The sequence below is a fragment of the Peromyscus leucopus genome, chromosome 2 (genome assembly GCF_004664715.2).
Source record: "Peromyscus leucopus breed LL Stock chromosome 2, UCI_PerLeu_2.1, whole genome shotgun sequence".
NCBI classification, from domain to species: Eukaryota; Metazoa; Chordata; class Mammalia; order Rodentia; family Cricetidae; genus Peromyscus; species Peromyscus leucopus.
Genome location: NC_051064.1, coordinates 148,391,171 through 148,416,675, shown reverse-complemented (window position 1 = coordinate 148,416,675; position 25,505 = coordinate 148,391,171). Strand labels below are relative to the sequence as shown.

Below are 25,505 nucleotides of genomic sequence, written 5' to 3'. Positions count from 1 at the left end.
CCCAACAACCTGAGCTAAAGCCGTTGGTTGTATTACATTTTACTCCAGAAGTATCAACAGCCACCCTAATACTAATGATGGTATTGAGACTCATTGATTTTGACATTTGATTTGAAATTAATTTATGAATGCCTTTCACAACTGTATGAGGGATGTAAGCACAAAGATTATACTTAGTTTATATGCTGGGGAAGTTAGTAGAACCAAAACAGCAATTCTCCTGGCAGTCGTAGGATGGACTTAGAACAGGGCCTAACTAGGTGGCCAAGCACCCTAATACTGAGTTTACATCTACAGCTCTCTCAAAAACGATTTCCCCTCTCTATAATACACCTATACTTGTATTTCAGTCAGTCAGTAGTTGACCAACCTACATTTCCCCGAATCTACAGTCCAGATTCTCTTGGGAGCTCTTAGAAAAAGCATCTATCAATCCCTGAGGCTGACTCTACAACTACTGAATTCATCAACGTTATTTCACAGTGAAGAAACTGAGGCTCAGAGAAAGTAAGTCATCGATTATAGAACAACTACTACCACCATGACTGAGACAATACTACAGCCTCAAGAGCAAAAAGTGTGGTTTTAACTGCTTCCGCCATAGCAAAATCATTTCAAATGGAAACTGCAAACAACTCCCCTCCCCCCCCCCCAGCATGACTCACAGCAGAGAGCCCAAAGAGCAGCAGCAGAGCAGAGTGGGAAAGGTGTGAGATGCAAGCAGAACTGACTAGGACTCTGAAGGAGGAGAGTGTTCCACTGCAGAGGAGGAGGAGCCCAGAACACAGCATAGCAGGGATACAGGGGTAGGTCAAAGGGAAGGAGGAGGTCACAGAACCAGGGTCCTTTCTGCAGTTCGTAAAATGACAAACTGAGCTTCTCAGCTACAAACTTGCTAGAAAGTCTACTACAGGGCCATGGAGACAAAGCATCTGGGCTCCAAAGAACTGATCACACACAACTCTTCCACTACTGCTCCAAATCCCTACGTCTATGAAACACAGCTCTCCAGATGCTTCCAGGACTTCTATTAGACTCACTAAACAAAACATTCAAATAGACTTTTTGTCACCCACACGGCCAAAAAACTCTGTAACCATCAATCAACATACAGCTACCCTTGGGAAGTCTCTTTTATGATTTCCACAGGCCTTCTTTAAGAACTGTCTCTAAATAGTTGAGTAAGTAAAATCTAATGCCACTGCTTTTAAAAATGGCAATCAATTCTTCCCCAGTTTACTCTAAACAGGTAATTAATTAAAGGAATAGAGAAGACTGAGCTGTACTGCTGGCAACAGGGAGCTGACCTAAGATATCAACACCAAACTTGACATTACATAGGAAGTACTAGTATTCAACTAGTTCTAGGATGAACACGCCGTAATATGGCTCAATTTAGATACTTTAAGTAATTAATTCAGCAATGTTTTCAGGGAAAAGATGTGTGGGATGTGTCAAATCACATCAAAATAGGGAAAAGTCAGGTCTTTATTCCTAGCCTGAGTAGTTGTCCAATACAGGGGAGGCACTATGGATAGTGTGAAATTCCTCTACAGAGAGCTTTTACTGATACTACTGAATCAACTACATATTGAAATACAAGTTTCTATTTCCAAAACTTCGGGGGGCCGGGCAGTGGGGGTGCGTGTCTTTAATCCCAGCACTCAGGAGGTAGAGGCAGGATCTCTGAATTCAAGGCCAGTCAGGTAAGATAACTACAGAGCAAGTTCCAGGATGGCCACAGCTACACAAAGAAACCCTGTCTCAAAAATCCATCTAAAAAACCAAACAACAACAAAAACCTTCAGGGGGTTGAGAGTGTATTTTAGTTGCTAGAATGCTTGTCTAGCAAGTATAAAGCCATGGTTTGATCCCTATCCCTAAATAAACTAGGCAAATGCATGCACGCCTGCAATTCCAAAATGCTGGAGCTGGAGGCAGGAAGATAAGAAATTCAAGATCATGCTCAGTTACATAATAAGTTTGAGTAGACATGAGAACCAGTACAAAAAGAAAAAAAAACAACAAAAAAAAAAACCAAACAAAAAAACACCTTAAGATTTCTACCTATTCTTAAAACTTCCTAACTTGGCTTGACATCTGAAATTTTTTAAGAGAGATCCTAAATTTTTTTTATTTCCCAATTTACAACCCTGGCAATTAAATGAAAGGAAAGTTAAAGCTAGCTAACATTGAGATGTACTGATGAGTAGACTAGATAATGTACTTATCTGGGATACTCCAGAGACTTTAACCCTAAGTGGCCCAGGGTGGCCTTGAACTTCTGATCTTCCTGTTTCCTTTTCTGAAGTGCTGGAATTAAAGGTGTGTGCCACCACTGCCTGGCCTCTATGGTTAACTAGTAGCTAGCTCCACCCTCTGATCTCCAGGCAAGCTTTATTTGTCAGAACACAAACAAAGTATCATACAATAGTAGTTCATCCTAAAATTCTTCTCTGCAGCTCAGTCATAAATCTGGCTTTACGCTAAAGACTGTGCTGTGCTGACCTTTGTTTCTTTACCTACATGACAATATGCTCTCCTAAAGAGAAAGATAACTCTATAAAGCTAGGTTAAGCAAAATCCCATCTTATTTCTGTGGGCTAAAATGTCTGTAGCAATATATTAATAAAATAAGCCATCAACCTGGAAAGAGATAGCTCAGTAGTTAAGAGCACTGGCTGCTCTTCCAGAGGAGCCAAGTTTGGTTCCTAGCACCTACATGGTAGCTTACAACATCTTTAACTCCAGTCCTAAGAAATCCTATGACTTCTTATGGCTTCCACAGGCACTGTACACATGTGGAGCACAGACTAACATACATGCAGGCAACACATCCCATAAACATTAAAAAGAAAAAACTGGAAAAAATTTATGTCTGGAAAACTTGGAACCTCAACACATTTGTGCAGATCTTTTTTCCAGTCTAATATGAATCACGCCCCCCCCCCCCGCCCCAAAAGACAGGACTGCCAAGGCCTAAGTACCTGTCAGTAATAGAGGGTAATGTGTTGATGACGATCAACACAATGATGATGAGAAAGCTAACAACTGAAGGCCGCAGGGGTTGATAATCCAATACAAACTATGGGAACAAAAAGCCCAAACTACAGAAGTTCTAAAAGCTTGGGGCTACTTTGAAATCTTTGGAGTGTGGACTACAAAGAAACGGAAGCCTTAAAAACAAACTGGCTGACAACAAGCTTTCAAGGGAAAGCAGAATGGAGAACCTGCTCCAGGTGAACTAACCTAAAAGCAGGGCATGTGGTTTCTGCTGCCTTTACATTACAGGGCAGCTAGAAGTTTTAAAGAATTTTTACAACTTGCTACATCAAAATTCAGTATCTTATAATCATCTTTCATCTCCATTAGCTATGAGTGTATCAACAATTCTACAATTTCAGTTGTCTTAATACCTTCTACTTCAATCTCATATAAAAGGCAGGAACTGTTCCCAGGATTTTCATGTCAAATGGGGAAGCCACAGTAAACAATGAGCCTCGTCCTCCAGCCTAGCAGCTCAACACTAGGTGTTACACTTGCCCTACATTGCTCTACACTGCACACTGCACTACACTGTGCACTGCTCTACAGAACCAAAGGTCAAACAGACAGCCTTGGACTCTCCAGGTGGCACAGGGTTAAAAATGCTTGTTCTTAAAAGAGACTGAAGTTCAGTTCCCATCACCCACATTGGGCACACCACCTGTAACTCCAGCTTCAGGGGATCTAGAAAATGTGTACATGAACATACACACACTCAGACATACACCTAAATAAAAATAGTATGTAATCTTTAAAAAAAAAATGGTGAGCTAGGTATGTTGGTGTGTGCCTCTAGTCAAAGCTAATAGGGAGACTGAGGATAACTTGAGCTCAATAGTTCAGTAATAGCTTGGGCAACCTAGTGAGACATTCTCAGAAATAATCAAATAAAAATAATGAATGAATGAGTGAATGATGGTGTGCAGGAACATATGAACATTTGCAATGGTTACTATTGATTGTCACCTTGACGGGAGCTAGAATCACCTAGGACACATGCCTCTGGGATGTCTGGGAGGAATATCTAGATTAGGTTAATAGAAGGAGGAAGATCCAGGCTGAATGTCACCTTGACGGGAGCTAGAATCACTAGAACATGCTCTGGATGTCTGAGAATATTAATTAGGTTAATAGAAAAAATCAGCTGAATGTCGGCATAAATAGGAGAAAGCTAGCTAAGCACAGTATTCACTCTTCACGGCTTCTTGACTATGGATGCAGTGTGACCAGGGGCCTCCAGCTCCTGCTATCATGCCTTTCCAACCACAACGAACTATTCTCTCATGTGACCCAAAATTAACCCTCCTTAAAATGTTTTGTTCAGGGTATTTTCTCCCAGCAACAGATCAAGTAACACATTTTTCAGAACATCCCTTATAGGTCCAGGAGAGTAGCACAGGATTAGTGGAAAGACAACAACCTAAATCAAAGGAGAATGGCGTTGGCAGGCCTAAAGCAGCCTTGTGACTATTTTGTTGTTGAGATGTGATGGATTTTTTTTTTTTTTTGTTTTGTGTTGGTCGAACCAGGGTGCATCTTCATTACCATGGGGGGGGGCTCATGGCTGGCTCACCACAGGCTAGGCTGTCTGGCCAATGAACCCCAGGCGTCTGCCTGTCTCTGCTTTCTTGGGGCTGGGATATAAGTGCGTGCCATCTGGTGTCTGGGCTTTTTTGTAAACAGATTCTGGTGATTCTCACAGGTCCTCATGCTTTGAGGAGAGACACATTACTGGCAGGGCTAAGAAAAAAAACATTAAGTAGGCTAGGTAGAGTGGAAGGGGGACCTGGGAGAAGTTGGAGGATGGTAAAAATATATTTTAGAAACTATACTTTGAATAGAAGTTCACAGAGATTAAAAGAAAATACAATGGAATAAACTTTTTAAAACTTTGGGGGAGGGGGCACCATGAATGTGTGCCATTACATGCATGCCACAGGAAATATTCTGAAGTCAGAAGGCAACTTGCTGGAGTCAGTCATCTCCTTCCACCGTGTGGGCTGGAAATCATGGTGTTAAGTTCCTTTGCCCACTGCGCTACCTTACTGGATAGAATAAACTATAGAGAACTGTAGAGAAATGTCAAGAATGCTTGAGCAGAGGGAAGTAAACACTCAGCAACTTTATCCAACAGCTGGCTGATTTGAGTTCTAACTAACCCACAGAGGAACCTCCTGAGAATGAGAGTTTGTGATAGGGTCTTACTATGCTACTTGGAGCTGAGCTTGAACTCGTGGGCTCCAGCAATCCTCCCATGCCTCCTCTGCAGTTTTAGGACTACATGAGTATATCACCACACCTGGCTTACATCCCTAGTCTTAACCTTAGATTATTTTCAACATTTTCTAAATATACTGACTAGAACTCATAGTAAATAACTAAAGATCTTCTTTGCATAAAAATGTACATCCATACAAGGCTATCACAAAATTTTAGAAAGTTCATTAAACCTTCTTAAACTCAGAGTTCAACTAATAGAATATCAGATTAAGTTACAATTTCAGGAAACTGCTTCTTAAACCATAATTTGTATGAGTCAAGTTGCTTTAGTGGCTGGGTTTGTCTTTTTAGTTGTTATCTGTGTGCACAAACTTGCCTCTAGGGAGTAGGGGGTGCTCTGTGTAACAGAGGATAACTTGCAAAGGTCGGTTCTCCCCTTCCATGATGCGGGTTCAGGAGCCTGAGCTCAAGTTACCAGGTTTGTTGGCAAGCAACTTTTGACCCAGTGAACTCTCGCTGGCCCAGCTAGTATTTATTTCGAGTTTGGGGGTGGGTGGGAGGGGCACTGAAACAAAACTGCTGTTTTTTTTTAATGCATATTATTGAAATGTTATCTATTTATCATGGGTGTGGCCTGAACATGACAAGGCTCACTAAGGAGACCAGAAGACAACTTGTAAGAGGAATTCGTCTTCTTTCCAACATGTGGGTCCCAGGGACTGAAATCAATCTCTCAGGTTTGGTGGCAGGCAACTTTATCAAGGGCTCTTCAAACCATTATGACAGTATTGTGCTTTTATCTTTTTTTTTTTTTTTTGGGGGGGGGGTTGAGACAGGGTTTGTCTGTGTAGCTTTGGTGCCTGTCCTAGATCTCACTCTGTAGACCAGGCTGGCCTAGAACTCACAGAGATCCACCTGCCTCTGCCTTTCAGAGTGCTGAGTGCTGGGTTTAAAGGCATGCGCCACCACTGCCCAGCTTGTTTTTTCTTTTTAAGACAGTGTCTCACTAAGTAGCCCTGACTGGCCTGGAACTCAGAGAGACATGCCTGCCTCTGCTGCTTCCTGACTGCTGGTCTAAAATGTACACACCACCATGCCTACCCCGTCTGTTGGCCACTCACAAAAGTCTCAAACACACAAAAGGACATGGCTAAAATTCTTAAGTATTAAATTGTGGTGACACTCAGAGGGGCAGAAGTGGGAAGACTACACAAATAAGGCAAGCTAGCAGGGCCTTGTCTATTTTGTCTGTTTTTCATTTCTCAAGGCAGTGTTTCTCTGTGTAATCTTTTTTTTTTTTTTTTTTTGTTTTTTTTTTTTTTTTTTTTTTTTTTTTTTTTTTTCTGGTTTTTTCGAGACAGGGTTTCTCTGTGTAGCTTTGCGTCTTTCCTGGAACTCACTTGGTAGACCAGGCTGGCCTCGAACTCACAGAGATCCGCCTGCCTCTGCCTCCTGAGTGCTGGGATTAAAGGCGTGCGCCACCACTGCCCAGCTTTTTTTTTTTAAAGAGCAAATAAATAATTATTTTACAAATTAATCCTCAACAATTAAATGTGCCAACCCAGCTTTGGTCTCCTAGTGATGAGGGCAGGGGCAGCCCACATGCAACCTGGCCGAGCTCTATCTAGAGCAGAGGAAACAAAGGCAGGAAAGTCCCCTAGAAAGGCAGCACTGAAATTGGGGAGGAGCGCCAGGAGCTGGCCTGTCTCGGTACACTGGGAAAGCCCAGGCGGCACTCCCTTTGCTTTCCTCATCCTCCATGTCTCACTTCCCCCACCATCACCAGTGACACAATTCTTTTGGCAAGAAAACATTCAAACCAGCAAATTCTTTCATTCTATCTTTGGGGTTTGTTGTTGTTGTTGTGTTTTGTTTTTCCAAGAAAGGATTTATCTGTAGCCCTGGCTGTCCTGGAACTAACTTGCTTGCTAGACCAGGAAGGCCTTGAACTCACAGAGATCTACCTCTGCCTTCTGAGTGCTGGGATTAAAGGCGAGCTCCACCACTACCCAGCTCCAGCAGATTCTTGGTAACTAGTAAAAATTTTGTCTTTCCAGCAGAAACACTAACAAGAGCAAGTAACTTAAAAATTTATAAAATTAAATCCAATGAATCCACATACCTGCATATGCAGAAGAAAGCTAAATTATGATGCAATGAATGTTATCCTATAAAAACTAAATAACAAAAATAGTCTATTAGCAAAGACATCTGGTGCATCATGACAAGGAACATTAACGATATTGTCTGCAACCCTGTAATCACTTTTTTTCCTCCCAGCAGCTCTCTCATTACACTGTACTAGATCTGTATGTCTGCAGAATTTATTTGAGCTCCACATGGGGGAGGGGGCTCTGCCAACAGGATCCAGCAAGAATGACTTTGGCAACACGAACCACCATAAAGAACAATCAATACAATTAGTCTTATGCAGCATCATCTGACTCAAGGAAAATTTATCATCATGCTATTGACTCTTCTCCAATCTACATTGATGATGGCATCTAAGGACTCCACCAATAATGAATTTATTTAAATCCTCAGTGAATGCTGAAAAATAGCAATACTGATCATCACTAATGCTATTATAATAAGTTCACTAAAAGATCAGCATAACTGGCTAAATTTAAAATCCACTCAGCAAATCCTGGTTAGTAAGTACCACAGTAAATAAAAGTGTCTAAGCTAAAATCACACTGATTAGAGGAAATAAAAAAAATACCAGTCTGCAAGATAAACCATATTTCTCAGATAAATAAAGGAACAATACATCTCAGACTGAAGTTTCCCAGGTAGGCAGTCAAAACTCCACTGATTTTTCCCATAAGATGTCAGTCAATTCTACAGCTCTGAAGACTTTGACCCAGTACATTAGGTTCACCTTCACTGTGTGTGCTTATTATCTCAAGCCAGGCGGTGGTGGCGCACGCCTTTAGTCCTAGCACTCAGGAGGCAGAGGCAGGCGGATCTCTGTGAGTTCGAGGCCAGCCTGGTCTACAAAGTGAGTTCCAGGAAAGGCGCAAAACTACATAGAGAAACCCTTTCTCGAACACCCCCCCCCAAATCCAAGGCTGCTATAGAAATCCCTTTTGGTGGGGTCTAATTCTTGAGTAATTACATCAACCACATAAATGTGACATTGTTGTTCTAACAACTACTCCTGGTTTTGTCACACTTGTGAGGTGGAGATGGAGGGTGTTAAACAGGCCTCTCTCTATAGCCCAAGCTGGCCTCAAACTCAAAACAATCCTGGTTTCAGCTTTTCAAATACTGGGATTTCAGGCATGAAAAACTACACCCAGCTTGTTGTAATTATTAATAGCAATCTCTACAGGCTTGTTCTTCATTTTACATAGAGATGACAGCCCTAACCCTCCAGCTAGCATTCCCTTTTCTATACTGCATGCTGTCACCAAATGAATATTCTGAAACAATGGCTTGTAAGAGAGCTCAGTTGGATTCTTTTCTAAGCCTTCAAAAGCTCTTTAATACCTATCCCATAAACATCTTAACTAGTCTAACCTCAAGATCTTCTGAGACTCAGCCCTATTTTACATCTTCACCTCTGCCTTCAGCACCCATTTACATATGCTCTTCACAGACATCCTACGTCTTCTCACAAGTCCTAGAGTAATCAGCACATTGTCTACACTGCAGGACGAATGTACACTCTGCCCATCTACATCATATTGACATGTCAAAAATATACAGCTTCTGGATTCTAATCCCTTTCACAAAACCATATGCTATAACCTGCACAAAGAACTCTTAGTGCCAGGACACTAATACTGTACACTGTACCTACACAACTGATCATGTGTTGACAGTATCTGGTACTATCTATGAATATGTGAGATGACTACCCTCTTGTATGATTTTCTATTTCAATACAAACTTAAACCCAGTCCAATAACTCTTCTAGTTATATACAGTCTTGGGTACTCAGTACAAAACAATAAACACCTGTATTCTAGAAAAGTCACCACTAAAGTCCTCCAAAAAAAGAAGAGGAAGCCAAGTGGGCACACAGTCCACAAGTGGGAAGAAGCTATAGCACATTAAAAAGTCCTCATGGAGCACCACCACGGCATCCTGCTCCATCTCATGCATCTAATCTTCTAATCAAGTCACAGAGGGATTATCAGGGTACAGCCAAGAGAGGCAGAGCCACTTCCAAACCTAGACCACTAAAGGGCTTCTTGACTATTACAGAAAAGCCTCGCTTTTTGTCAACAGCCTTCTACAATGTGTCCCCTGAAGAGGGGAGTGGCCAAAACAGTTCAGATTTGTGGGCCTGGAGTCCCAGATGAGCCTTGGGAAATGCACAATCCACACTTGGACTTAAACTTACCCCCTTTCCCCCATCTCAGTTGCCAACATCCATACTCGATGCTGATTGCCAGCTCCTGCTCCTTGCAGCAGCCCAGCATGCTCTCTGCTGGTGCCAGATACCCTTCCACCAAACCCCACTAACTTCTGGAACTGTCCTAGAGGGGTAAGGTAAGTCCCGTATTGTGTTTCCTCTGTGCATGTACTTATTACTCTTTTAAAAACACATTTCATACAGCACATTTTTAAAGGGGCACTGGGAAGGAAGGTAATATCCTCTTTTATACCCTATGGGATATAAAATACTAATAGCTTTTAAAAACGGGATTCTCCTTACCCCTACAGGCCCTCTCCCGGCTTCAGAAAGATGCTGTGGTGGCTGTGATGCCACCGGCAGAGAGCATGCTGGGGGGTCACACAAAGCAGGAGCTGGAGATCTGCAACAGGCCTGGGAGTTGTGGACCTAAAAGAGAAAACAGTTTTAAGTTAAGGTGCCCAACACCCCTATCCTGGTTACTAGGGGCACTCAGCACACAAGCAGGAGTCAGCAAGGATCCTTAAAGAGCAGAGAACCACTGACATCACCCAGACTTTGTTCCCCCAGTGCAGTTAACCTTCCCACTTAATCAAAGTTGCTTCTTTATTTCAGTGTCAACATCTGTATGACCCTTCTGGCTCTGCTTTTGTTTTTTGCTTTTTCTTTTTTCTTTCTTTCTTCACTCCCCCTTCCCCGGAGACAGGGTTTCTTTGTGTAGCCTTGGCTGTCCTGGAACTCTATGTAGACCAGGCTGGCCTTGAATTCACAGAGATCTGCCTGCCTCTGCCTCCTGAGTGCTGGGATTAAAGGCGTGCGCCACCACTGCCTGGCTCTGGCTCTGTATTTTAACCTAGATCTGTCTTAAGAGTATAGTGTGTGCCCCTCAAAATAACCAAGTTAAGATGCAGCAGTGCCAAAGCATAGCAACAGTGGCATGCTTTGCTCATCATAAAAGCATATTCCAAGGTGTCAGATAGACAGGAGAGAACCGTGAGCAGACAGACAGACTAAGCTTTCAGAAGAGTTTCTGTGGTGAGCGGCTGGGAGCATTAAAAGTGTACACTTAGTAGGAAAACACCCAAAGGGTTAGGGTGGCCTGAGAAAGCCCTGCCACTTCACAGAATCCTTATCTGATTCTATAAAGCTGAAGCAAGATAACTGGACAACAGCTTAAAACAGGAAAAAAGAGTGCACTGAAGTGAGTTTGTTTGTTTGTTTTAAGTGAGTTTTAGTTTCCTTCAAAATGTCCCCAAGTGAGAATAATTAACAAGTAAACCATATCAAGTTCAAGAAAGGCATTATTTCTTCTAGGGGCAAAAATCAGCTTAGCGTGTCCTACAAATCTTTGAAAAGGGAAACCCTGCAAACAGGTTTTCACAGCAGGGAAAGGTGCAAAGCAACTTCTGAAAGCCAGCACTGTCCCTTAAGCACAAGGAGACACCTCAGACAAGAGCTTCAAGCCCTTTGAATATCTGAGAGCATATCACATGTCAAAGGCAAACTACAATAATTTCATGTGATGAAAATGAACTTTTAAAAAATCCCCAAAGTCAAATACTTATATTAAAAACCTGTTATTACAGTTTTTCAAGAATTAAACAAGCACTCTTTACCACCGCATCATTATTACAGTGTCTTGCTGCACGTGATTCTTTGTGAGGCCATTCTCATTCCTCCCAGCTCAATAGATGCCATAGTTAGGAACTATACCTCCAGGACTCCCAGAACACAGCAAACTCCAAGGAGGAAATACAAATGTGTGCTCCAGGGTACAGTGTAATCAGTATTTTTTCACAAAAAACAAAAAACAAAACTGAATAGCTAGTTAAATCTCTTCAGTCAGGGATTCAATTAACCAGAATTCAAATTTAAGAATCAAATCCTCCTCCATTCTAAATATGGGTTTCAATTTTTAAAAACCTAGCAAAGCACTTCTCAACACTTTGGCATTACTTGTTTCAAATACACAAGCAGTTCAAGCGATCATTACAGCATTTTAAGCATTTAAGAAAAACCAGCCTTTTCAAGGCAAATTATTGTTCATACAAATCAGAAAAAACTGATGATAACCTAGAGCTTCCCTAATTTTCTCAGTAGTTTTTTCTGACACTTTTTTGAGTTGGTTATTAATACAAAGATCCATATATACAAACAAATTGTGAATTTCCAGTTATAAGCAATCAAGTTTGAACAAGACTTCAGCAATATTCTTGCACAGTAGATCTCTATAAATATCACTGTCTCAAATTTTTGTAAGCTCTTTGAGGAAAAAAAAAGTAGAATATGTAGTTTTCTGCATTGAAAATTTTCACATAGATAACATAATCAGTAAATTATATTTAGAGGTAAATGTTTTAAGGAAATACACACAATTAAACAAACATCAATTACTTCTTGGCAGTCTTAAAATCCAATTAAATTAAGAGAAAATGAATTATCTAACTTCACAATGATTACATACCATTAAACTTTAGCTCCAAGTCACCTGCTCTGCCACTGTTGAGAGTGAAAATAGACCTCTGAGAAATGAGGAGACAGGTCCTGAGCTCTGGATTAGTTGTTCCCAAAGCCTCGTTTTGATTTGTACTGAGGTAGACAGTTCTTAGTCCATTTCTACATTGACGTTCACACCACACAAGAAAACTGTGGCGATTAGAAAAACAATCTTTAAGATCACTGCTCTGTAACTAAGGAGGGCGGGACCTGTCCAGCCAACAACAGCCCTACCCGACTAAGTCCATCAAAAACACAAACAAGAGAATTTCATTCCACCTCACGTCTCTTGAATGCAAAGTAGTACATACTCATAAGCCCGGTACCCAAGTATATTTAAAAAAACAAATAAAACAAACAAAAACAAGTGTAGGTGGCCTTTATTTTAAGCAAGAAAAAGGGTATGACCTCTAGAAAACAGCTTGGCACCAATTCAATCAATATGCAACACTTCTTGCCTTAGAAACCAGTTTATACCATACTCTATACATATGTACAACTACCACACAGCAATTTTTTAAACAAACAAGGAAAATAAATCACACCATAAGGAGTCCAATAATGTCACGAACACCGACATTTGAGGGGCAGGCCCTATGCTAACTATACAATTTGTATGCTTGACTCTCCATCTAAAACAACCTGCTTGCAAGGTCCCAAATTCATGGGTTGACCTGCCTAAGATCATCAAAGATGGCAACTAATAAAACAGAGATGGGAATCAACAACTTGAAGTCAAAATTCAAACTACAGACCTACACAGCCTGCCAACCTTCACCTCGGCCCCAGACTAACACTTCTCAAATGCTGAATTACACATGTTCAAACTATTGGAGATTCCAGTCCAATCCCAGCTCACTGAAAAGAAGGCTCTGGTGTGATACTGACCTACAACTAAAGTGAGTAACCACTTCCCAGGTGCTCATGCACTGTATGTTCTATGCTACAATCCCAACAACCAAACAAGAATCCAACGGCTGTGGACAGTACATATAGCTGTTAATTCACTGATATGCAGAATCTCACCTGAAGATCATTTCTCTATAGCCCTCTTCTGCTGTACTGTCAGAGGAAGCAGGAATATAAAACAATGAACAGTAACAAGGTTTTGGAGGGGATTCTGGGTATAAACTAGAGCTCAAAGAGACAGTACACACATGTTGCTCACACATAACAATGAACTATACAGAGGGGTGTAAGCGGCTCTGATTCCTTGGTTATCCCACAGGAACAGACAGATGAGAACGGCTGCTGTTGGTATATAAAGAACACAACAGCACACACCTGCACCCACAGTTCAACTCAACAGGCCATTGGAAACCCTTTAATACTGTTAATGATGCTAAGGCATATTTAGACAAGGTTTAATCTTAAGGATGAGTTTTCCAGTTTTCGTACAATGAACCAATGGTATTTACCTAAAGTACTATTTGTAATAATTACATATCTTCCTGGAAATTCATTTGGTAGAAATAAACCTACAATTATCCAATCATAAGAAATCCAAACCATATTTCCTTCTAAAGTTCAGATGATGGCAATCAAGAATACACAGCATTGCCATCAAAATCCCAACATTGACAGCGCAGCTCTGAGTATAATGCTAGGAATAAACAAACAACTGGTAGCCACTACAAGGAACTCTTTGGTATTGCACAATGAATCAAACTAATTTCAATAATATACTTTGGGTTAACTTTCTCAAAATCCATGATTACTTCTAGGTAGAAAATTATTTCATTTATGCTTAAGACTTGAGATTATGGAATGTTGGTATTTTTAGTAAAAACAAGAGTTCCTTTCAGAATAACAACAACAAAAATAATTAAGTCTTCCTCCCAATCCAGTGGATATTCCAGTGTTCTCTAAAAATGACTGATGTCTAATAACACCACAAACTCTCCAATCAGAATCTAAGGTTGCCAAGGGAAGATAACAAACAGTATTTTGTACTTCTTCAGTGACCTCTGTTGGGCTCAACAAAGAACACAGAACAGATTTGCAACAAATCCCTGTGGGAGGACTGATTGTCAACATTCCTAACTGCATTCTGGGATAAAATAGACCTTGATGATAAAAAACAAAAAACCATCAAAGCAAACTAGATCACACAAAGTAACCCAAAATCCTTTGGAAGGGCACCAGGAGAAAAAGAGTTGATGTTATCCCTGGTTCTTTGGTCCACTCAATCTAGCCCAAGTGGACCAATCATCTCCAAAAAAGCAGAATGCTCTGAGAATCTAGTGGAAAGGGGCAGGTCTCAGGGAGGTCAGGGAGGAAGCAGCTCCACCAGCATCCCCTGGTGCTCTTCTGCTTTCTCACCTGCTGAAGCAGGCCGGCTTGCCCACGATGGCTCTACTCACGTTACTATCATAAATGCAATTCCTGAGTCATCTTCCAGCTCTACCTCCCTGTAAACTGCCATAGTGCCTCAGTGTCCCACAAATCCAAATTTTTTACAAAGAAATTAATCTTTTCAAGTCAGGTCAACAAAGATCACAGACTGTCAAACCACTACTGTCACCATTACCACTACTCCAAAAACTAACTTTATTATTTGAGACTGGTTCTGAAAACTACAGTGCATCTTTATTTAGTCATTCACCTTTCCTCCTGCCTCTAAGCACATGCTGTCCACATCACCTCCTTTGCTTGCTGGAGCACCCCCACCATGCTTTTGTCTATTTCTTCCATGAATAACTCTAATCAATATATTTAAACAAGTTTTCTTGGATTGGAAATAAGTTAATATATTAATAAAACCCAAAAGAATCAATGTTTCTCAACAGAACACATAACTTACTTCCCTTAAAAATGCTACCTTCGGCCAGGCAGTGATAGAGCATGCCTTTCATCCCAGCACTCAGGAGGCAGAGAGGCAGGCAGATCTCTGGGCATTCAAGGCCAGCCTGGTCTACAGAATGAGTTTCAGGACAGCCAGGGCTAAACAGAGAAACTTTGCTTCCCCCCCCCCCCAATCTATCTTTTAGAGTGTTCCTCTGTTGGAGCCCCTCCCATTCTCCACTCTTGAGAGTTTTCACTTTTTAAATAAACCTACGTTTGTTCTCAAACCAAACAAAACGGGGGGGAGGGGGGGGATAAAGGCCCCTAACCTTCAAATAACCTGGCTCGGTTAAGAACTTACTACTCTGCACTATCATGGCTTCCATCTAGCCCTGTACAAGTGTAGGCTATAATTTACCCAGTAGTGTGGGATGGTAGCAGCCTTATGTGTTCTGATGATTTAACACTTGATAAAGCAGAAGTCATGGAGCTCAACCCCGTGGACAAAATGGCCAAAGTTATCCAAATCTGGACATTTCTGAGAATGAAATAAGAGGCCTGCACTATACCATACTCCAAAGGAATCCTGAACCAAGCCCTAAAAATCAACCCAGGTCTCCACACAAAGTCTAAACACTCTTCCTTTCACATACTGACCTTGTAAAACACCACCCAGGGCTTTGGGAGTTCAATACGCCAGTATTACCCTGGTGTGAGTGACTAGTAGATGGCTCCCCAACCCCATGTCTCAATTCATTGGCTTTTACTGTCTTTAGCAGCTTTACCTTAAGAGCATCATACAGCACTCCTTCAATCCCAGCACACATCTTATTTATACTCCAAACCCTAACACAGCACAAGGATTGTTACTGCTGGTGTAAACAAGAGAGCACATCTCTTAGTATAATCTCAAACCAAAGGCTAAAACACCCCATCATGCAATACCTCAAAGCTAATACTTGATTTTTTTTTTAAGCCATTTTTCATTGTTCTGTTTTGCCATGTTATTTGCTAGGCAAAATCAACTCCGATCTCTTCTTTTAAAAATCTTTCTATGAAGCCAGGCAGTGGTGGTGCACGCCTTTAATCCCAGCACTCAGGAGGCAGAGGCAGGAGAATCTCTGTGAATTCAAGGCCAGCCTGGTCTACAGAGCGAGATCCAGGACAGGCACCAAAACTATCCAGAGAAAACCTGTCTCAAAAAAACAAAAAGAAAAAAAAAAAAAAACTTTCTATGAAACAAAGCATATTTCCTCTACAGCCTGGGTAAACCAGAGCAATTAGTCTTGATTATTTCATCTGTCTTTCTATAAGAAGTACACAGAACTGAGGAAAGAAGAAAATGGGGGAAACTATGCTCCTCCCAGGAGCAAATATTTCAGCATCTCTAATACTGTCACATGACAACGACAAGTATGTGCTCAATACGGAGTCTCAGAGACACTGTGGTTTGAAAAGGTACTGTAGGAGCACACTATACCTCACGTGTTTTTGCAGACGGCTTTATGTTTCAATACAACAGAACCTTCAGCTTCTATTGCTGTTAATACCCTAAGCAATTACCGTACCTCAGCAGGACCTCTGCCCAGAACAGCAACTACCACACTGTAATCAGCATTTCCTAAGAGACGCTGTTCAAACATGAAGGCACCTGCTAACACACACGCACATGCACACGCACACACAGTACAAAGGGACTCAGAATTTGATGGGAATCTAAAAGAAAAGTCTTTATAATTTTATTTTTCAGCTATATATTATTCATGGAGCTCTAGCTTTTGGTTTAGCAGAATCCCATACACAGATAACACACACACACAGAAAGAGTAGTAACTGCAGCCACTACCAAAATAAAACTCTTCTGGAAACAAGGCCACCTCCCAAAGTTTCAGGTATCAGGCAGTATCTGTAAAAAAAGAATCTTTGTAAAGAAAGATAAAGAACAAACAACTCCAAAAAATGGTAAGAATCATATTGGCAAGAAAACTAAATAAAAAGCATATAATTTACAAGATAAAGTTGCAAGGCCACTTTGCAAAACAGTCACGGAGCTTAGAAGCAGCCTAATAAGAGTAAATATATCTTACAAGTAAATGTACAATTGACTTGTTTTACTGCATTAATTCTTTAAACGGAAATATCACATACATTGTACGTAAGAACAAACACTCAAGTAATGAAGGATTTGGGGAGGGAGGGCATCAACAGATACAAATGCAATACATTCTCTAGAAAGTTACAGAATTAGGATTGCTCTGCACTTAAAACTGTAGGCTGTCATTCAGTCTTCAAGTACAAGAACCCCATTCTAAGGGCAGAACCTTTCAGACGGTTCACAATGATACTGCTTCAATGTTATTTCACACATCAGTTGCAAGAGGAAAAGACATTAAAAATAGTTCCCTTTAATTGTGTTGCTCTTAAATAAGGGAAATCTCTGAAAAGTCAAATAGAATATTAATGCTTGGAAAACAGGTCCACATGTGGGTGTGAGGTGCACATGTGTACAAGATACTGAGCAGGGGAAGGGGAAGGGATGAAGACAGGGCTCTCTGTGTAACCCTGGCTGTCCTGGAACTCACAATGTACACCAGGCTGGTCTGGAACTCCAAGAGATCCACCTGCCTCTGCCTCTTAGCACTGGAATTCAAAGTGTGTCACCACACCTAGCCTGAGTGTGCTTGTTTTACAAACACCCAGGTATCTATCCTGAGCCCAGGGTGTGGGAACCACTGTCTAAAACCAAAGATTTTGTGTCAGGAGCACTATCCAGACAGCCTTACTCCCAGGCCAAATTCCCCTCTCCCAACTTCTGCTCCTGGGACACCCTTAAAACTGGCTAGGATATAGTCCATACCTACCACCATAGCAAAATTATAGTTCTCCCAAGAAAGTAGTCTTTGGTTTACACTCCCTACTCATTCATCACTAAACTTACTCCAGGCTCTTAAGAATGGCTGAGAGCAAAGAAACCACTTCAGAAACTAGAGAGAATCTGAGACTGTCCAAAACAGCTAGCTCCTAAAGGAGTAAACACTTCGAAACACTGTTTACAACAGAAAAGCATTACCACAATGATCAAGCCAAACTGATGAAACCATCAACGGCTGTATTTCAGCACAGAGCCTGCAGGCAGGTAGCACTGACCACACTGGTTATCACACCAGGCGTGCTGGAGAGGCAATTGACAGCCTGTGGAGCTGAAGAGAGAGAGGACACACAGCAGAGGCAGAACATGGGAAAATGCTTACCAGTTTGAAGTCTTGGATGCTGCAGATGAAATACGGTGTGTTTGGTCGCCGACTCTCAATATACACACAGTCTTTAAAAGAAAAAGAAAAAATTTTCTTAAAAAATGGCATTTACCTTTTTAAGAACCAAAAACAAGGACCATAGACCAGTGTATAAATGAATAGCTAGGTAAATGAATATATAAACATATCAATAACAAAGCAAATACCTTTTAATATTAAAAACAAAACCTTTCTATGAGTGATATTAAACTGTAGGTAGCATAAAAGTGATGGTTCTTTCTGAACATGCTTCTGATAATTGAAAGAACCTAATGAAGTCTGAATAATTCTGTCCAGGTAAACAAAGCTCTACAAAATGATCCATATCCACATGGAGAAATTTAGATAAAGTAATTAGTAAAGATTATACATCAAGAGAGGCATGGTGGTACTTGCCTGTATCCCGGACCTGGGGAGGGGGAGGAAAGGGAATACATACACTTTAAGGCAAATGAAAAATCTTTTATGCAGAATTGTAAAAAAAAAATTTTTTTGCTGTATGCTACTTCATTTTCAACAAATATTTTGTGAGGAAACAGCTATCTGGAAAGACCAGCTTGAACATGCTACTACAATAACCTTTTCACCTATACCATAAAAAAGAATGAGAACTAATCTAATCAGCTCTGGGTAATTTACTGTTCAATATTTCTTTGACTGTAACGAAAATCAAGGCAGCCTATCAAAGGAGGAATGACGAAAAGTAAGTTAGGTTTTATATATATATATATATACCTTTCAGAAAGAACAGGACGCTTTCCTAAATTGCATTTGGCATGGCAGCGGCTGGGCAACTATTTTTGATGCTCATGGCTGAAGTGTAAAGGCTGCTTTTTAAAATTGCCTGTGGGACACAGTTCTTAGGAGAAGCAATGAGTTTTTAGGAAAACAATGTCCACAGAAGAGGACTCGAAGTCTAGGTATTACCCACCAAGAAGTAAAGTTTCACAGCTATCAACCCTGGGGAGTAGGAGAACAATATCCACAGTGCAAATGCCACTCATCATATCCTTTCCCTGCCCTTCAAAATGTGTGTATGTAAGAACAACCAGTTTTTGACAACTCGAAGAAAGCCAAGATTTTATTTCCATATACATTAAAAGCCAAGATAGAAAAAGGAGCCACAACCTGGAGTCATCCCACCGGTGGACAGTCAAGTCCCACTCTAAAAATAGTAAACACACTCAGGGTTGGATCATGAAGACAGCCTCTCTAATAGACAAAACGTTCCGGAAAACATCCTGTACAATATTAGGGTCACTGCATCCAAAAGCCATTTCAGAAAAAGAAGATTCCCCTGACTTCTCAGATGCAGACAATGAGTCCATGAAGCCACACACCTAAGTGGATTAGGGATGAGTTAGCCCTGAGCTTTGAATCTTGTTTCAAGGTCCCAGGTGACAACTGACACTGCTTCTGTATTTAGGCATCATCCATCTAACACATTAATCATCTCAAGTGACAAGCTAGAGAACCTCTTCCCACCAAGGCTAATATTTCTCTTCATAACCCTTGTTTGTTATTAAAGTAAAAAATATAAGAAACATAACTCTACACAAAAAAACTGGAGCTCTAGCCAGGCACAGTAGTGTGACTCACAGCACCATGACCCTAGCACTCAGCAAGGGAAACTAACAAGATGGGGGCCAGCCTGGACTACAAGACCTGTCTCAAAAATTAAAATTAAGAAAAAAGTTTAAAAGTAGTCCCAATTTTGGGAATGGTCCCAAAATTCTTAATTTCCGTGGTATGCCCCTGTTGTTCGAAGCTCCAGTAGTTCAAATCTCCAGGTAGCAATTGCACACTCACTCACCTGAGCACAGGGCACAGTCCATGTGCTTTCTTCTTCCTGCTTCCCTTTCCACAAAAAAAACCCATCCTTTACGTTAAGCTACTTGTTCACTGCCTTAAAAACAGACACATGACCTCCTAAGTGGTGGAGTTCAATATTCTGTTCCCCAAATCCCACATCCTACCCTAGGCTACACCCTCCAAAAGAAATGCCTATTCCTCTGTCCGGTCTGTGCCAGCCATGCCCTTGTCTATTCTATCAGTTCTGACCGTACATAGCTTTCCACTAATTACAGGATAGGAGCACAAGGAATACATTCCTATGGCTCCTCTGCAAAGAAGGAATCGTCTGTTCCATTATTTGACAGTCAAGACTGTCTGCACTGTCCACATCATCATCATCATCATCATCATCATCATCATCATCATCATCATCATCTCCAAAGCTCTAAAAATAGTACAACAGCAATCCCTGTGTCCACCAAGGACTAATGTCTGCCACTGGTGTCCTCACAACCAGACAAACCTGAATTAAGTAACGGATGTGGGACAATGACACCATGTTACAAGTCTGATGATTTTAACAGAGAAAGGCTTTATATATCTTTTCTTAATTAACAGAATCATTTTTACCACAAAACCTCTTACTCTGAAAGATAAAGCACTGTTAACTTGTACACTAACAAATTTCCATTGTCGGATGTGGTGCACTCACCCGCTCACACCTAATGCTAGCACTTGAGAGATGGAGGCAGGGGGATCAGAAATTCAAGGCCAGCCTTGGAACACACAGTGAGTCCAAGACTAGTCAGAACTACATGAAATCCTGTTTCAATAACTATCTCCCATAGCGCCCCCCCCCCGCAAAAAAAAAGCTTTCTAGAGAAAGGAGAGAAAATCTATGTTCTGCTACAAGTGGACTCAGGAAAATGTTCATGTATAAACACACCAAGATGTGAGTGCTAAGAGAAAAGAGGCACTGGAGGTGAAGGGCAGCTGCTGACATGTGTTTCTTATCTGATTGGACCTGACTGACACACAGGCTAAAGAAGGCTGCCTGAGGAAAAGGCTCCCACTTGAGGGAAGAACCTGAAACCTGACCTGTGGAATTACCACAATTACTTATTAATGCCTTTTTGCTATACACAAGCTATCTTTTTTTATTTAAACAATTACCATGGCAACTCAAACTAATTCAAAGCTGTGAATTTACATAATTTCAATATACAAGGCTAGTATCTGTAGAACCTATGGCTGTGTCAAAAATCTCAATATTTTGAAACATGTATGAAAGGGCAGATTAGCTCACTGCGAAAGTAGATGACAAAACAGTTTCCTTCGATATGAAGAATAATAGATCATGGATAAGATCATGAGTCTTACGAGCTAATTTTTTTTTTCAAGATGTGAATTTATCAACCAGGCAGGGAAAATACTGCCTTGACCAGTTTTGGCTAATGCATGTTTTAAAATAAAGTATGAAACATTACTGCAGTTAACTTTTTCTTCCTACAAAACAGGACAACCCAATTTAAGAAAACGCACTCTAGGAAATAATTTGCAATTCAAGTGTTACAGGAAATAATTTTTCTTTTATTGCCCTTATGGTTATCTCACCCTGCCCACCCCCCAAAAAAAGGTTAAACTGAGGCCAAATAGTTATTAGAAGTATTCTCTCTCTGGTCTCATTAATCAAGCAGCTTACTTAATAAAGCGGTTTATATAAATGTTTATAGCTAGCATAAAATCATTTATTTTGTTTTTATTTGTAGATCTGTCTCTGTTTTTGCAGAAATGGGGGTCTAACTTAGGACCTTGTACATGTTAGACATTGCCAGCCTCAAAGTAGTTCATCTGAAAAGGCCAAGTCAAGAACAGTGTCAAGGCACAGCTGGAATAAGTGCCCAGGGATCTTCTAAGCCAGACTGACTTGGCAAGATTGACATGCAACTTACAACTGCATGGCTTATCCAAAAGCTGAGCTGATGATCCTCCAAGTGACAATACAAGGCTCACAGTCAACACAAGCACTGCACACACCTTTGGTTTTAAATGTTAAAAGCCCTTCTTCTTTGGAAGCAGCCGTTCTAAAGGGCGGAGCAGACAATGCAGTTCATTAAATGCACAATGCACATTTTCAAAATCACCCACAGGAAAGCAAGCATTCACCAGATTGAGCCAACAGTTGCTGTGGGGGCAAATATGCATTGTTTTAATCTTAAAATCAGCATGCCTGAAATGGGCCAGGGGGGAAAAAAATCAATGAGGCTCTTTCCATCACTATCAATTGTTCTGAACAATACATTGTAACTAATGTTTTCTTTAGCAGGGATGTCTGAAAATGAGATCAGCGTGTGTACTGAGTCTTATGCTCTAACACCAAGCCTCTGCACTCAGTGTCACTTTCAAATGCTTGCGAACATGAGCTCCGGAACCCCTGACTTGGGAGATGACACTGAACAGGGATATTTCTGGCTGTTTCTCATAACCTCGACATAGCTTTGTGTCCAAGAATCACTGCTGCCATCTGCAAACAGAGCCCTTGCTGAGCTGAGGGAGGAAGCCAGCCAAACGTGAAGGCAAATTCTCAAGGCAAAGAAAAGCCTCTGCCTTTTCAACCCTCAGCAAACCAGCAGGTTTATGTAAATAGAGCAGTGAAGCAAGTTCCTCAGGGGTAAAAATCACAGCCTGCCACATCAGGCAGCCTGTCATCGTGAAACACAAAGCACCTATCAGTGTTTTTCCTGACAGTCTCCTCACTAAGCAGAGTGGACACTTACTTCACCCCCTAATTTAGTAAGCGGGTCTGAGAGCCCTGCATTAAAGCTGTAGTTACAATACGCAGCCACTGCTCTGCCCCATAAAGAATTTTCCCTCCATCAATGTGTTTCCACCTATTAATCTTTGAAATACTCTCTCGTCCCCTTGCAAAGAATGGCAGTGCCAGTCTAATAGAATTTCAAATAGAAAACCCTTTCCTTGTGAACAAAGCCTTTCTCACAAAGAGATTTTCAGAGACACAGCTGGGTAGCCCAGCAGTGAACATGGGAAGCTGACCTTCAGGTTTCTCGGATCTTTCATTTCTCTTCCATGCTCTTCCTCTATCCCTGACACTCAGAACCATCCAACAAGGTAACCATGAGTGGGTAAAATTAGTGCAAAATAAAGTCCACAAGTATCTCTCTAGTTAATACAAATGTCTGCCAATTTCAATGTAAAAAAAAAAGTGTGTGTGTGAATGTGTGTGTGTGTGTGTGTGTGTGTGTGAGTGTAATGTGCATGTATGTAGTTATGCCTGCCACTGTGTATGTGTGAAGGCCAGAGGGGCTCACTGGGCATCCAGCTCTATCACTCTCCACTTAACTCCTTTGAGACAGTGTCTCCCTGAACCTGGACCTAGGCTTGTTCAAAACAACACTAAAATCCTGATGCCAGGATCCCAAACCAGAAGCACTGGTACACTGTGGGCCTCCAGCAAACAATCTCATCTCTACCATCACCATCCTCAACACAGTCGATGCCAGCTGCATTGTTCGCCTCACCATAATGTGATCCACATTGTGCAGAGCAGATGCCCAGAGCTTCTATGAGGAGCAAATGGAGGAAGATATGAAGGCAGGAGTTACATGAGACCCTAACCAAACACTAAAGAAAGACGAAACATTTCTTCACAAAATGGCAAGTGGAGGGAGGCTGGCTTTCACCTTTCTGCCAGACAGAAGATACTAACAATGTCTGGAAACGGTGGGGAGCTTCAAAGGAACAAAGAACACCTTCCTGTCCTGCCCCTTACCTTTTGATTTGATTCTGTCAACTGTCACCAAATTTGACGGCCTCATCTTGAAAAGTTTAAACTCAGAAAAATGCCCCAGGTGGAATATATCAGTGGCTCCATCCTCTTCAAATTTCATGATAACTGAATGCAGCTATGTCTATGAAACTCACGAACTGTCTATCAGTTCTAACTAATGCTACAAAGCTTACATGGGCTCTTGTCTAAACAGAGAACAGCATGGTGGAAAAATGGGAAGAAGAGTGTAACAAACTCAAGGGATTTTTTTCCCCCAAGTGTAGACATGTCTCTTTTCTAGATGTCAGGAAATCTTCCGGTACATCAGTGAAGTGCTTGCCCTGCAAGCACCAGGACCGCGCTCGTATAACCCCTCATCGAAACCAAGGCAGAGTGAAGCACTCTTGTAATCTAGTACCTTGAGGGTGGGTCCCGGCAATCTAGCCTACCTGAAGGCAAGTGAGAAACCCCATTTCAAATAACAATGGACAGTGCCTGAGGGGACCAAGGCTGTCCTCTGGTCTCTACATGCCAGCACACATATACACATGCACAGCCCCTTCGCTTCCACTGCTCCCACGTTTAAAGGCTGGCCCTAGGCAGCTATCATCCAATCAGGAAGTACTGCTGGGGTTTAAGAATAGCTGCCTCAGCACATCCCTTCCCACATCAATCATTAACTACCTGGATTTGAAACCGAGTAAAACAAGAAAAAGCATTAACTTGTCAGCAGCAGAAAGCATACTATGCTGACATTCTAAATATTAACTATGACTTAATACCTGAATTACTCAAGCAAAGAGGAATATAAACTCCCATCTTCACAATTTGTTATAAAAATGTTCTTAGCCAAGCCGTGGTGGTGGTGGGCACACCTTTAATCCCAGCACTCAGGAGGCAGAGGCAGGAGGATCTCTGTGAGTTCGAGGCCAACCTGGTCTACAGAGCAAGCTCCAGAACAAGCACCAAAACCACAGAGAAACCCTGTCTCAAAAAACTGGATGGATGGATGGATGGATGGATGGATGATGGATAGATAGATGGATAGATAGATGGATAGATATAGTCAGAAGATGGATAGTAGATAGATAGATAGATAGATAGATAGATAGATAGATAGATAGATAGATAGATAGAGAAAAATAACAATGTTCTTATAACTTGTATTAACTCTATGAAAATGATTCTAACCAATTCAACTCCAAACCCCAGTTAAGTCATTTCTCAAAATTTATAATATTTGTAACATTTTGTATTTTGTAGCATTTGTATCATAAAAAAGGTATCATAAGCAAGAAATTCTATTTTTAAAGCAGTGGTAGAGCACCCACCTGGTGTGCATGAGTCCATGAGGCTCTGGGTTCTATCTGCAGCGCCACTGAGGTGGCCACAGGGATAGTGGCCCACCTAACTAGAGAAGCAGGATTCACAGCACCAGAGGCCCTGGCTACCCATGCTCCCCACCTTGCAGCACACTGTACCTGACTTCCTAAGGCAAAATATTGGAGTAACTGTCCTATCCCAGTTCAACGACTCACACAAAAATTAAACACTAAAGAGGAAGAAAAATCTGTTCTACAGGGCAGTGAGATGTCTTGGCAGGTAAAGCACTTCCCATGTAAACCTGGTGAATTGAGTTCAATGCCCAGAGCCCAGAATGGAAGGAAGGAATTAATTCCCAAAAGTTGTCTCTAACATCCAATGTCTCATCACACACATAAAA

The 25,505-nt window shown here is 41.3% G+C and overlaps 1 protein-coding gene across 1 annotated transcript in view; it reads right to left on the bottom strand.

Annotated features, from left to right (window-relative positions):
- Rere (arginine-glutamic acid dipeptide repeats) overlaps positions 1 to 25,505 on the bottom strand; it is a 367,060-nt gene that overhangs the window by 186,051 nt on the left and 155,504 nt on the right. Inside the window, 2 exon segments of the mRNA XM_037203202.1 lie at positions 9,932 to 10,057; positions 18,160 to 18,230. Coding sequence (XP_037059097.1) covers positions 9,932 to 10,057; positions 18,160 to 18,230 — 197 coding nt within the window.